Below are 12,368 nucleotides of genomic sequence, written 5' to 3'. Positions count from 1 at the left end.
TGTGACTGCAGATGGTCAAGAACCGGGAGAAAGAAATAATGTCTCATAGGCCTAATCCTGGGTATTTAGCACCAAAGTTTTCAAAGAAAAATCCTATCTGCCTGGCAGCTTCTAGCCAGCCAACGATGTTATGAAAGACTATGCTGGCATTCCTATTTCATACCAATTGATTTCAATCCACCAGGAGACCTTCCTATATCCAGCAGATTAATCTACCTTTTACTCCATCCAACTGAGACTGGGACTTGGTTCTATTTAGCTGGAGTTGGTATCATCTCCCATGTCAGGTAAAGCAGACTGTGCAGCACACGAGACCCCCTGAACAAGTTGCATGTTATTTTTAATCCCATCAGACACTATCATGATTTTTGTCCTGAATAAGCCAAGACACCTGGCCCTAGCAGGATGCAGGACACAAGATTAATGGAATGGTATATGGCCATGATAGACATTACCACCAGCATGTGTTAAAGTCTGCAGCATGTCTCTGCGATGGCTGTTCCTTGCTGGCAGCTCCTATCAGAGGGTGCTGCACCCTCCAAATACACAATCAAGAAAAGGATGCTCAATGGATAGTGGAAAGCAAAAACTCCAGATTTCAGCAGGTTCCATACCATGTCAGAAACACCCAGACTCTGTCCCTCACCCACAGTAGAAAAGGTATCTCTTCATATGGTGGGTGAAACCACTTTCCAGTTGTCCCATATACAGGAAGCAAAGCACAGGGATGGCCTGTCCCACTATCTCAAAATCCACATAAGCTAACTGAAAACAATATGTTGCAAAATATTACAGACCTAAGTTTGCAATGACTCTTTTGCATAAGTTATACGAGTGAACTCAGTAGACTTTTATCTCTGTAGCAGAGCTATTCCCTAATTTGTTGCTGTTAGCAGTCAGTTTTTCTGAATTTTCCTCCACTGTCTAGTACAAGAGTTTGTAATTTTGAAGAAAAGTAAAGACTTCATTAACCTCAAATAGCTTAAAAAATCAAGGAAGAATTTTGTGTCTGTTCAGTTTGAAAGCATTACTATTTAGTTTAACAAAGGCACATACTTTTTATATAATTCTTGTCTGTTATCTATAATTCATGTTCTGTTTTTCTGCACTTGAATAATAGTACATTTTTAAAGGATCAAGGGAAAAAAAAAGGTACTTGAAGCTTCCAGAGATATTCCATATGGAATGAAAGACAGTCACAACTCCCCTAAAGCCTTTTCCTTTAGTAGTGCTGTCATCATTCTGAATATTATTTTGTAAAAGAAGTTTGTTTTTCCTGTCTTACAATAATTTAGCAGAAAATTTATGTTAAAAGAATATTACCGCAGTTTGGGACCTTCATATCCATCAAGGCTGTCCTCTTGTTGTTGTCGTCTAAACAATATAAATCCTGAGTTTCTGTGTAAAACTTGGTCTCTTGAAATTTCTTGATCCACATAATTTCACAGGAACACTTGAATGGATTGTCCACCAATATCCTACAGAAAAAATAATAATAATAATAATAAATATATATATATATTTAGAAAGCAGAATGTATCATGCATGCAGAAAAAACTGAGGGGCAAGACAACTCAAAGCTCTCATCTGGGTCAAAGTAGAAATTGAACTATTTAGTTAAGAAAAGTAAGGACCAAAGACCTCACTGCAATGATAGCTTCAAACAGGCAACAGTTTCCTTGCAGAGAATGAAGCCCTACTTGCACTGAGAATCCAGACTGCCATAGATCTGAGACATCACACAGGGGGTTCAACTACTATCTCCAATCCACTGGTGGAAATCAGAAGCAAATGGAGAATTAGACTTTCCATCAAAAGTTCCATTTTATTTCATAACACTTAAGCAGAGACCAGAATTTCTTTGACTTAGAGGTCTTTTTCAACCAAAGTGATTCTACGGTTGGCACTCTGCTCAGCTACCTCAGAAAGACCTAGTCAGACAGGGTTTAATGCTCTTAGGTGAAGTAGGTAAATTCCTCAGAGACTCAGTCATGTATTAGAGACAAACTTTAAAGAACTCTAATCATAACAAAGGCATTTACCTAACCGTAAAGGTACATCCATTACACCACCAGAAAAACCCACAGTAAAAACCCTAAGAAATGTTATGATGAAACACTAACTGAAAAATGTCCCTGAAACAGAAATGTTTAGAATAATCTAGGTATAAAGTATGCTGTATGGCAATTAAACCACTGGTTAGCAAACTTACTAAATTCTACACAACAATGTAATGCAATACAGCCAAACTGAAATATGAACAGAAACATCCCAATATCTACAGAAGAAGTGACCTGGTATGATTTTTTCTCCTACATGCACATATCACAGATGACAGTCACAGTGATCTCACAGATGAGATCCAATAAAGTCTCTGTGAGTGACTGAGGTATCTCATTACAAGGAGCACAATTGTTCTTAACAGAATTTCACAGGTATTTTTGATGTACAGAAGTGACCTCAAATTGTTCACTGTATCTGTGCTTGGACCGGAGGGTGTCCCCTGAGGATGTGAAGTGTGCAAATCATGAAAAGCTCAGGTTCTCAGAGCTGTAACCTGTTGCCCCAAAAGCCATCTGTAGTTCTTTGAGGATAAAAAGCTGCAGGGATCATCCTTGCAAGTCTTTTATGAGCAATTTGTATTCACAGCACTACTGTGTGGATAAGGGTTGCTTGCACAACACAAGAGTATGAATATTAGGATCCCTTGAGCCAAAACCTACCATATACATTTTCCAAACAAGATTTACTTCTCATCTTCTGTTTCATCATTTAATTTTTCTTTAAAAGAAAATTTTCCCTTAACCAGTGGCCGAGCAGTCCTTTTCTTCCACTGTTTTATTTTGTACTAAACCCATCAGAGGAGCTAGGCATATCATAGACAGCATGCTGGATAGAAGTATGATGGCCCTCCACACATGCTTGTGTGAAAGAAAGAATCTGACCTAGTAGAGGGAAATTACATGTCTTTATCTTGTTTACTGTAATTTTACAGCTGCAGCTACAGCTTGTTCTAAAAGAAGAAGCCTTTCAAAGCAGCATCTCCTTCTCTACAGTATCTGGTGAGTATCTCCTACTTCACCCTAGCCTGAACTTTTCATCCATTTATGTTTTGATTTACAAGTGTGCTAACAACAGGATACTTATTTTTCAGATTTAGAGGCAGCTCCTCAGTGGCAATTTATAGCATCATTCCTTCTCAGATTCCCCTTCCAACGCTCTTAACCTTCCTCATTCTGACTTTCCACCGGTGCATTATCTATTTATCAATAGAATAGTTCAACTGGTAATAGTCTTACCACTGCTTTTCCAACTTTCATGCTCTAATTTTTCCCCCAATTTTCTTTCCCTTACATTTCTTGCATCATCTCACTCAACAGTTACGAACAAAGCAACACTGACTTTGTTCTCCTTCAAAATATCTACAAGCTCTCACTATACTGACAACCTAAAAGAAACCATTCAGCTGAGATGGAGAGGTTCAAGCATGGTTTGATCTGTGCTTTGGAATAAACTTGACAGTGGCAGCAGACTAAGTCCAAGGAAGCACCCTGGACTGGGGTCAGAGTATGCCTTCAAAATTGTAGTCACTTCCTTTTTTGCATACTTCCTAAGCTACAGTGTACCCACCCTTACAGTTCCACACACCAGCGGGGGCAAAGATGACCCCATTTCTTCACTAGCTGATTAAAACCATTAGGAAAAACCTAATCAATGCACACTGAGCACTAGTCTAAGTTTTTCATCTCTTTTCTTTGAGGTCGTGACAACTAAAAAACATACAAGTTACAGACAAATACACACTAACAGTGGCTTCTGGCAGAGACTAGATAAGGGACTTCAGCAGCAACAGGCCTATGCAGGGCATACAGCATTGGGAGTGCTCTGCAACTACCTAGTCTTTCCATCAGTGTACTCAGCAACAGCCAAGTTACGAAAGAAAATTCAAGCCAGCAATAATCTCTGGGCTGTAAAGAAAGCGATTATACCAACTTAATTATCAACGAAACATACCTAAGGGGCATAACCTCTTTTTGATGCAGTAGGATTTACTTACTTCATTTCTTACAGGCTGAAATCCACCAGAAGAGGTTCAGAATTCCTAGGCTGCTGCTGCAATTCTTGGACTGGCATTCAGGCAAATTCTTGACCCTGCTTTGAGCTCCAGGAGAGCAGCCTCTCTCTGTCCTACAGCCCCAACCCTGCCCAATGTTCTGAATGCTCTCTGCAGTCCCATGTATTAGCAAAGATTGCACAAGATGACTTTTTTTTTTTTTTTTCGAAGAAACACAACTCCAGACCTTTTAAATTTTCTGAGAAATCACTGTGAAGAACCATTAATCAAACCATTACACAACAGACAGCTTCTGCCTTCCTTACGATCTGTGTCAGTACCCCCAGTTGCAAAGTCATTTGCAGACTTTAACTTTTCTGCAATACCCAAATTTAACAAAAGAGGCAAACACAAAAATACCTGCCATGTCGGCGTTACATCCTTTTCTCCCATTTTTTTATTCTTTAAGTACAAAATTATGGAATGTACACCTTTACAGAATATCTGCTTGAAAAAGCAAGAATAAAAATATAATTTTGAAACTATCAAAAACTATGTTTTTCTATGCTTCATTAGCAAATGAATTTATAAGGTACAATGTAACTCAAAGTAAAAGTAAAAATATTCTTCAATAGTCTACCGCAATGATAGCAGCTGTAGGGCCAATACAATAGAAGAGTTTAAGACAGAGACTTCATTTGGAGATTTGGAGATAGTAGTGTTTTTACTAGCTTAAATATTTAATACAAACACCAGTCATTTTGTGTGAAGCAATTTCATAATAAAAATATTTTAAAGCTGACAGGAAGAGGTTACTTCAACCTGCAAATTTGTTTTAAAACATACACCTGACCTGGAATGAATCTCTCTGTATTTAGGTCTCTGGCATTACTGCTTTCTTTGGATCTAAACTTCGTTCCTAATCATTGGTGGACATCTACCTTCAACGGAGCAAACTTCAAAGCCTTATTCTTTCATTCTAGCCACAAATAAGCTTTATTTTAAGAAACGGTGACTTACAGATCAGACAAACCCAGATGGCGAAAAGGCTTCTTGGACAAACTTGAGAGCTTGTTTCTGGATAAATTGCTACAGGAAAAGAGAAAGATTGCATTAATTGGGATTGCTTCTTCTTAAACTGGAATTTGTGTCTCTTTAAATGACCAAGAGCTCAAACCAGCTCTAAAAAGCCCTCACTTCTTTGACTACAGTTGGAAAGAAATGGTGCTAGGTCTCTATGGTTTGATTGGTTTCAAGCATTTGAATTTAGTCCGTATCTGAAGTCATTACATTCAAACTCAAACTCAGCAGGGGTCAATATTTTCACTTTTAGCATTTCTGTTCATTGCAGAAAAGCAGCAGATTTAATTGTGTTTGAAAAGTATTTTGTCAAGTCCAGGTGTTAATTACTTGCTCAATTTATTCATAAGTGAAATGGGTGTATCCCTTTCTTTGATGCTGCACCATACTCTGTACTCACATAAGCCCTTCTCACATGCTAGCACACATCCACATCTGAGCCTTTTAGTTATTCTTTTCAAATTGCATGTACAATATGCACCCACATGGAAGATCAAAAGGAAAACTGTAAAATGCCTATATTGGGCTTTTTTTATGTCAATTAAGCACTTACGGTTTCCAGTGGTAATTAAGTGAAAGGTCCTCTCCCATTACACAAAGAAATATTCATCTGAATCAGAAATACTCCTCCCTTCCCAGGCTTACAAAATTGCTTTCTCCACCCCAACCCAAAATAATGTTGTTTTTCTATAGTCTTATCAGTCCATCAATTAAAGACAGTAAGAGCAGTAAGCTGTAAAACTGCCAGCACTGCAGTGTAAATCAGTGTTCTGAGCCAAAATACCACATGAGTTTTATGTGGTATTATAAAGGCGCCATAGGGGCTCCATAGTTATAGTTGCGTTACATTTAAAACCAAAGATTAGACCTTTTTTTTTTTTCCCCTAACTGAAGAACACAGTGTTTACTTCCCAAACTTTCAGTCCTCGATTTCTGAGTACAAGATTTTCTGAGAAATTACAAGGACACAAGAATATTTGTAGAATGTTCAACAAACATTCAGAAGAGAATTTTTGTGAGATTTTATTTACCATACTTCTTTGTTGATTCCTTCTAGAAAACAACAGCCTGAAGTTTACAAATTGTGTGGTTCTAATATTGGACAACAAAATAGATGAGCTATTATTTCTTTGTCATGTGAATTTACCTGTCCTATGGCCGATGCAGGTAGACCCTTATCAAGTATATCAAAATTAACGTGCAATTTGCACATATTACAGAAGTTATGTTTAAGTAAAAAATGTCACTGTGATCTTTTCCCTAATAAGCAGAAACATTAAGTTTTGAGGCTGAAAGAAAAAAGTTAAATCTTCATGTGGCCTTGGGCTTCCTCTCTAGCACTGAGGCAACATGAACCACATTAAATCTCACCATTCCATGGGCAGCTCTTCACTCACCATGCAGGAAAACCCTTCTAGTTCTGGCACTTCTAAGCAGCACATGCCTTTCCAACAGGCAGGTGCACTGGCAGTTCACTATTTTAGTGGGAAGCAGTATATTCTAGGTCACATGAGGATCAGGTTTGACTCTGGGTTCACACAAAACATCCCTGTACATCCATATCAAGAAGCCATCATAAAATGGATTCCTCAGGAAAATCTCTATCTAACTGAAGCCCCTTCATGTTGTACAAACTGTTTAACAAATCCAGTTTTGTAAAAAAAAAAAAAAAAATGTATCTCAATAGCTTTAATTGTATTTTCAGACTTCTACCAGTTGTACTTGACAGATACCAGAAAGAAAAAAAAATGTAAGAAGCAGAAGAAAGAGTAACAAAAGTAAACCTTGTGCCTATATTCTTGGTCATGGGTTAATAGATTTAGTAATTTCAAGACTGTAGTCTTTTCTTCCACGTAGTTTAGTGTCTTAAATTGACAAGTAATGTCAACAGAAGTAATTCAACAGAAATTGTTCAGACACCTTTATAGATTTAGCATTTTAAATAATGCTTTGACAGTAAATTTACTGTTTTAGGGTTGGTTCTTTTTTTATAATCTGAGCACTTTAAATTGATTATAAAGATACCTTCTATGGCCTCTTTAATTCATGTTAAGTAAAAAACTCAGTACCAGGCTTATGGAGTAGTTAAGGACTTCCACTTCCGTGGAAGGAGAATATAAATTAGTCCTCCAATTCAACTACACACAAAAAGAGCATCATGAGCAGCCCAGAGAAGGTCTGTCCGGGGTTCCAAAGACTCAAAAAAAAAAAAGTCCTCTGGAGTGAGGAGTCTGGCTACACCTACGAACAGGACCAGAGTTCAGTCAAAAGCACAACTGTATTTTACATACAAATATCAAGCTCGCTTCAGACTAGCTAGCCATTATACAATCAAAGGAATGTTTTGGCAATGCAGACAATGCAAGAGCAGCCTGAGAAGCTGCATAAATATCCACACAGCTGGCAACACTTGTGTAGATCTTCATTGCAATGTCATTGAGCCACTATACTGCCTATAACACTCCTGGCAAGATGAGACAAGAAGGAGAGGGAACAGATAAAAGGAAAACCAGGGAGAAGAGGTGAAGAAATGGCCATTCTGCTACACTCAGTCTCCCTCCACAGGCAGCAGCATGATCTGCCTACAGCTGGAGCCAGCCCTTTGTGCATACTTGGGAAAATCTGCGGCTAGGTCTCAAATGGTTTCATTTGTCTGCTTTTCCTAAACTTTACAGACATAGAAACACATCTTAACACCTAGAGTTGTATGTATACATTGCACACAAATCTATGATTCATCAATCCAATTACACACAGTCTGGCATGTAATTATTGCTCTTTTCTAATATTTTAGGAAAAAGACACTTTCTGTGAAATCTATTTTTATGTTTTAAAGGCACTGACAGAATACCATGTATATGTATTACACAAGTCCATTAAAATTACTGTTAGCAGCAGATAAACTTATAAATTACTACACTAACAAACTAGGACTGTTTAATAGCTTGTTAAATGTGACTGTTGACTAATTTGAGTCTGAGGTCAATGAGAATACCAGAATTAGATGAGCAAGACTATTAATTCCATTTAAGTAACACCTATTAAAGCATTCTCTTCCTGTTTTTTATATTATAACTCAAGTCTTCTCATCATACATAACTCTAGAAAGATATTTGGGCTACAGAAGTTTGGCCAAGAAAAGAATATAATGACAAAAAAGGGCTTAGGGAAATGTGTGTTAATAAGTTCCTAACCATCTGATATTTTTATATGTATCACAATATAAATGGTACATTTATATCACAAAGCTCCTTAGCTATATCAAAACACTTTTCATGTAAGAAAGAGAAAACTGCAATAGTGTCACCAGCAAAATTAAAGTTTATAGAGCTATGTCTCTCTTTAGGAAAATGTTTGTAGTTTTTGTTTTCATTATAGGAAATAACATACTACTGTTTTAAAATAAGGTGCAAGACTTCTCAAAGACCTGTACAGGTTACTCTTGTAAAATAAAATGCTTGCATATCTTAATAGTCTTCACTGTCCCAACCAAAATGGGGGCTACACCTCATTCTCCATGCTGTCAACAGAAGTTTTAATACTGATGACAACAAGCACTGATTCTCTGCGGGTTTTAGAAACATTTTAGTGTTTCTAAAACACTAAACACAGCACCAACACTAAAACACTAAACACAGCATCAAGACATCCCAGAGAAAATAAACTAATGATTTTTTTTTTGCAGGGATAATAGATCTGCCTCAATAAAAAATGTCTGCACACTTACTGCTTTGCCACGTATATATAAAGGAGGTGGTAAAGAAATCCCACGGTGTTGTCACTTAATATTTTCCATCTTATCAGGACTTATCCTGTTTCTGCTAATATTACTAATTTCCCACCAAAACAAAGAATAATATGAGGCTGAATAAGTTCCTGGTTCAGGAAAGTTCCTGAATCAGGATACCACATACATCGATCTAACTGATATCAGTCAGCCTAATTTGTTTCCAACTGGCAGTTCTATGAACTACAGATCTAATAAATCATGATTACCAACAGAAATACATTCCATGGTTGCCTGTGTGAAGAGCTGAAGCACTTCCTGTATCCAAAGCATTGTAAAGACACCTTGTTCACATGCCTTCTCCATTACCTTTTGTAGTTCCTACTTTCCCATACAGCTGGGAAGGTCTCCGAAACATCCATCTCCCTTGTTGCAAATTAAACTCATTATTTATCATCCTACACTCATGGTCATGGAGCAAACCAATTGCTCTGTTCATCATAATCACTCTCCTTTTAAAGATATGAAGATGTATATTCCCTTACAATCTTCTCTTATTGTACTGAACATACTCTCTTAGTTTCCTTAAATGATTTGCTTTACAAAGTCCTCTGCTGCTCTTCCCTGTAATATCTTCCTAGATGGGTAGATTTGGTGTCCTAATCTCTACACTGTATTTGTATACATGTCTTCCCAGCAGCTAAAGTAATGTGAAAAATCTAACAAAAAATTCCTTTTGATCCTAGACTGTTCTGGTGCATAAGGCTGTGATTCTGTCCCAGCATAGCCACTAAACCTTTGTCTGCAGCTGTATGTCTTGGCCAGTAAGTTTTCATTCCGTATTTCCTTAGTCAGTGCACGTGCACCTGGATTTATGGAATTTTATCTTTTACAATCATAATTCACTCAGTAATTGTCACACTAGACAAACGAATTTGCTCCTGGAAGATATTTCTTTATATCTCCAAATGATTACAGTAAAAGCTATTTACTTTATTCATGACTCTATGAAGCAATATGTAAGCCTCATAGGCCAGCAAGGTCTGTTTCATGCTCTTCTAGTGACTGTTCCACATTAAGGGCAGCAATTACTGTTTAGGCAGATACAGATATTCACATCCACTTCCTTCCATAAATTAACTGCTATTCTTTGGAAAACACAGGTGCAGAAGGTGATTCTATTTTATTAACAAAGCCCTGAGTTCAGTTCAAAAGTCCTTCCATATAACAAGGAAGCATCTTGGAAGCCTTATGTCTTCTTGATCTCATTAGGACCTAGCAAAAACAAAGGTTTAAGTAACTGGTAAACATATCTAATGAAGATGGATGGACTGAAATATACACTTGCATATTTGGCTAAAACACATAACCCATGAGGAACTGACTCCCACACATTATCTCAATATTTTGTGGGACCAGATCCACAAAATGTAAGTAGCAAAGTGAACTACTCTGTGTCTGTCTCATCAAACAGAACTACAGTCCTTCAGGGACATCTACTTACACGCAAATACAAAGACCAAAAAAAAAAAAAAAAAAAAAAAAAAAATATCTTTCTTTTTAGGTGATCATTTTTCTCTGCAGTTTTATATATTAAAAAAAAAAAAAAAAAAAAAAAAAAAGATGAATTCAGCCTTTGCTAAATCTCAAGTGTAAATAAACAAGAAAAACACAGTTGAAAAGCTGCACAGACACCAGCTCTGATTCCTGAACTGCAAATTGCAGCTGGCTGTGGAAGTAACCTTATTCTTACATTCTGCTTCGGATGTACTTGTTCAGATCATGAGTGAACTTCTGAAGTGAATCTTCTGATCATCGTCACTTATAGGACTTAAGCGCACAGTCTCTGAGCATGAACACTGATCAAGTCACACTAGAAGATATGCCCTATGCATGCACTTATTGCACTGCAGTTGCTAAAACACAGAACACATTCAGCCCATTGAATCAGACTAAAACCGGTCAAACCCACATCACTAAGTGTGATGCATATAATGTGGACATCATGCCCTCAGCACCAGTTCCGTTCAGCTGGGAGAGGCACTGCTATGCTGCTCCCTGAAAAAGACACAGCCAGAGACCTTTGTTAGTGACAAGATAATGAGCTAGACAGTTTTTTTACCAGCCCACATTATGTTCTTGTGATCTGCCAGTTCCTTATCATACATGTTGAATGCTCTGACAGTTCCTTATCATACATACCCTATTTGAGGTTGATTAATGACAGAAGTCTGTTTTGTTAAAACATTTTATATTAAGGAAATGGTAAAAGAGAAAAAAATAACAGGAGTTGGGCAATTTTGATTTAAAATGTAGATGCTCTCCTTACTCACATATATTGTAGGTTGACGTTTTTCGCAAATGCCTGACGGGACACAAACCGTAAGCCTGAATTCACCACAGTCCTGTAAAAATAGATAAAACTGTTAGAACAGTTTGTTTACAATACATTAGTAAGAATAATGACAATAATGGCAAAAATAAGAATGTGGATGAAATCTCTACATGGATGAACTGTAATGTCTACAATTGTCCTTTGTAACAAAGTCAGACCCACTCTCTGAGGGGGTCTCTACATTCTTCTGTCAGAGAAATAAAGAAATAGCCTTTTAAAATATTTATTCCATGTACTTACAGATTTTTAAGTCCGATGTAAAATCCAACTTCATTGTCATTGATGCTTTCTAATTTTTGCTGGTTTGCGATGTAACTGTTGAAAAAGCAAGGCAAGGAAAGTATGAAAATGGTTTCTTCCATGGCTTTGATTGTTCAGGGGGCAAGCACTGAAGCCTGAAATGTGGCAGCAGTGGCTCCCCTGTCAAAACTGACACTAAGCTCTAGCTGGAGCATCTGCAATGCAAACGTGATCCTTAAAATCTTCTCCATCATTTAAATAGTACTTTGTGGGACAGGGCTGAAGGAGAAACAGTTGAGTTTTACACAGGGGAAATGAAGCTTTGCTCACTGAGGAAGGAAGTCACCCTCAAGGCATGGTAAAAAAGCTGCATTACCGTGCTACTGTTTTCCATGACACTGCTTCCCTACATCATGGATTTTACAACAGCAGAAAATCAGCCTTAATAGTGGCAGTGGAGTTACTCCCACTTTCATTTGGGGTGGACTGCCCTGCTTTCATGTTGTTAGCCGAATTACCTGTTAAACTGATTTTCTCTCAGCACCAAAGCAGTCTGAGTTCTACTTACAAGGTGTAGCAATAGGAAAAAAAAGACAAGGGAGGATGCACTTCATGGAACTACATATGTAAGTGGAATTTAAGAGACAAGAAACTATCATAGTGCTGTGTACTATGTATGTATGTATGTACTGTATACAGAGCACAAAGCACTGCGAATCCACTCACATGAAAATAATATGTTTTGGGCCTAAGCCCCAAAACGACGTGGGGATGCAGGTTGGTCCTTTGCATCATTACCATGTGAGATCTACAAATGATCAGTGGCATCCTGTGGAGTGGAAATTTAAAAGTTACACGGGGAATGATATAAT

The 12,368-nt window shown here is 37.5% G+C and overlaps 1 protein-coding gene across 6 annotated transcripts in view; it reads right to left on the bottom strand.

Annotated features, from left to right (window-relative positions):
• Window positions 1-12,368, bottom strand: part of NTRK2 (neurotrophic receptor tyrosine kinase 2) — a 200,792-nt gene that overhangs the window by 170,818 nt on the left and 17,606 nt on the right. For all 6 annotated transcript variants that reach the window (XM_032205277.1, XM_032205278.1, XM_032205280.1 and 3 more), the window contains exons 2-5: window positions 11,497-11,571; window positions 11,195-11,266; window positions 5,075-5,143; window positions 1,324-1,478 (exon numbers count right to left, since the gene is read on the bottom strand). In XM_032205277.1, the coding sequence (XP_032061168.1) occupies window positions 1,324-1,478; window positions 5,075-5,143; window positions 11,195-11,266; window positions 11,497-11,571 (371 nt within the window). The remainder of the gene's footprint in view (window positions 1-1,323; window positions 1,479-5,074; window positions 5,144-11,194; window positions 11,267-11,496; window positions 11,572-12,368) is intronic.

This window comes from Aythya fuligula, chromosome Z (genome assembly GCF_009819795.1).
Source record: "Aythya fuligula isolate bAytFul2 chromosome Z, bAytFul2.pri, whole genome shotgun sequence".
NCBI lineage: Eukaryota > Metazoa > Chordata > Aves > Anseriformes > Anatidae > Aythya > Aythya fuligula.
Note: the sequence above shows the minus strand (reverse complement) of the source record. Positions and strands in the feature narration are given on the sequence as shown.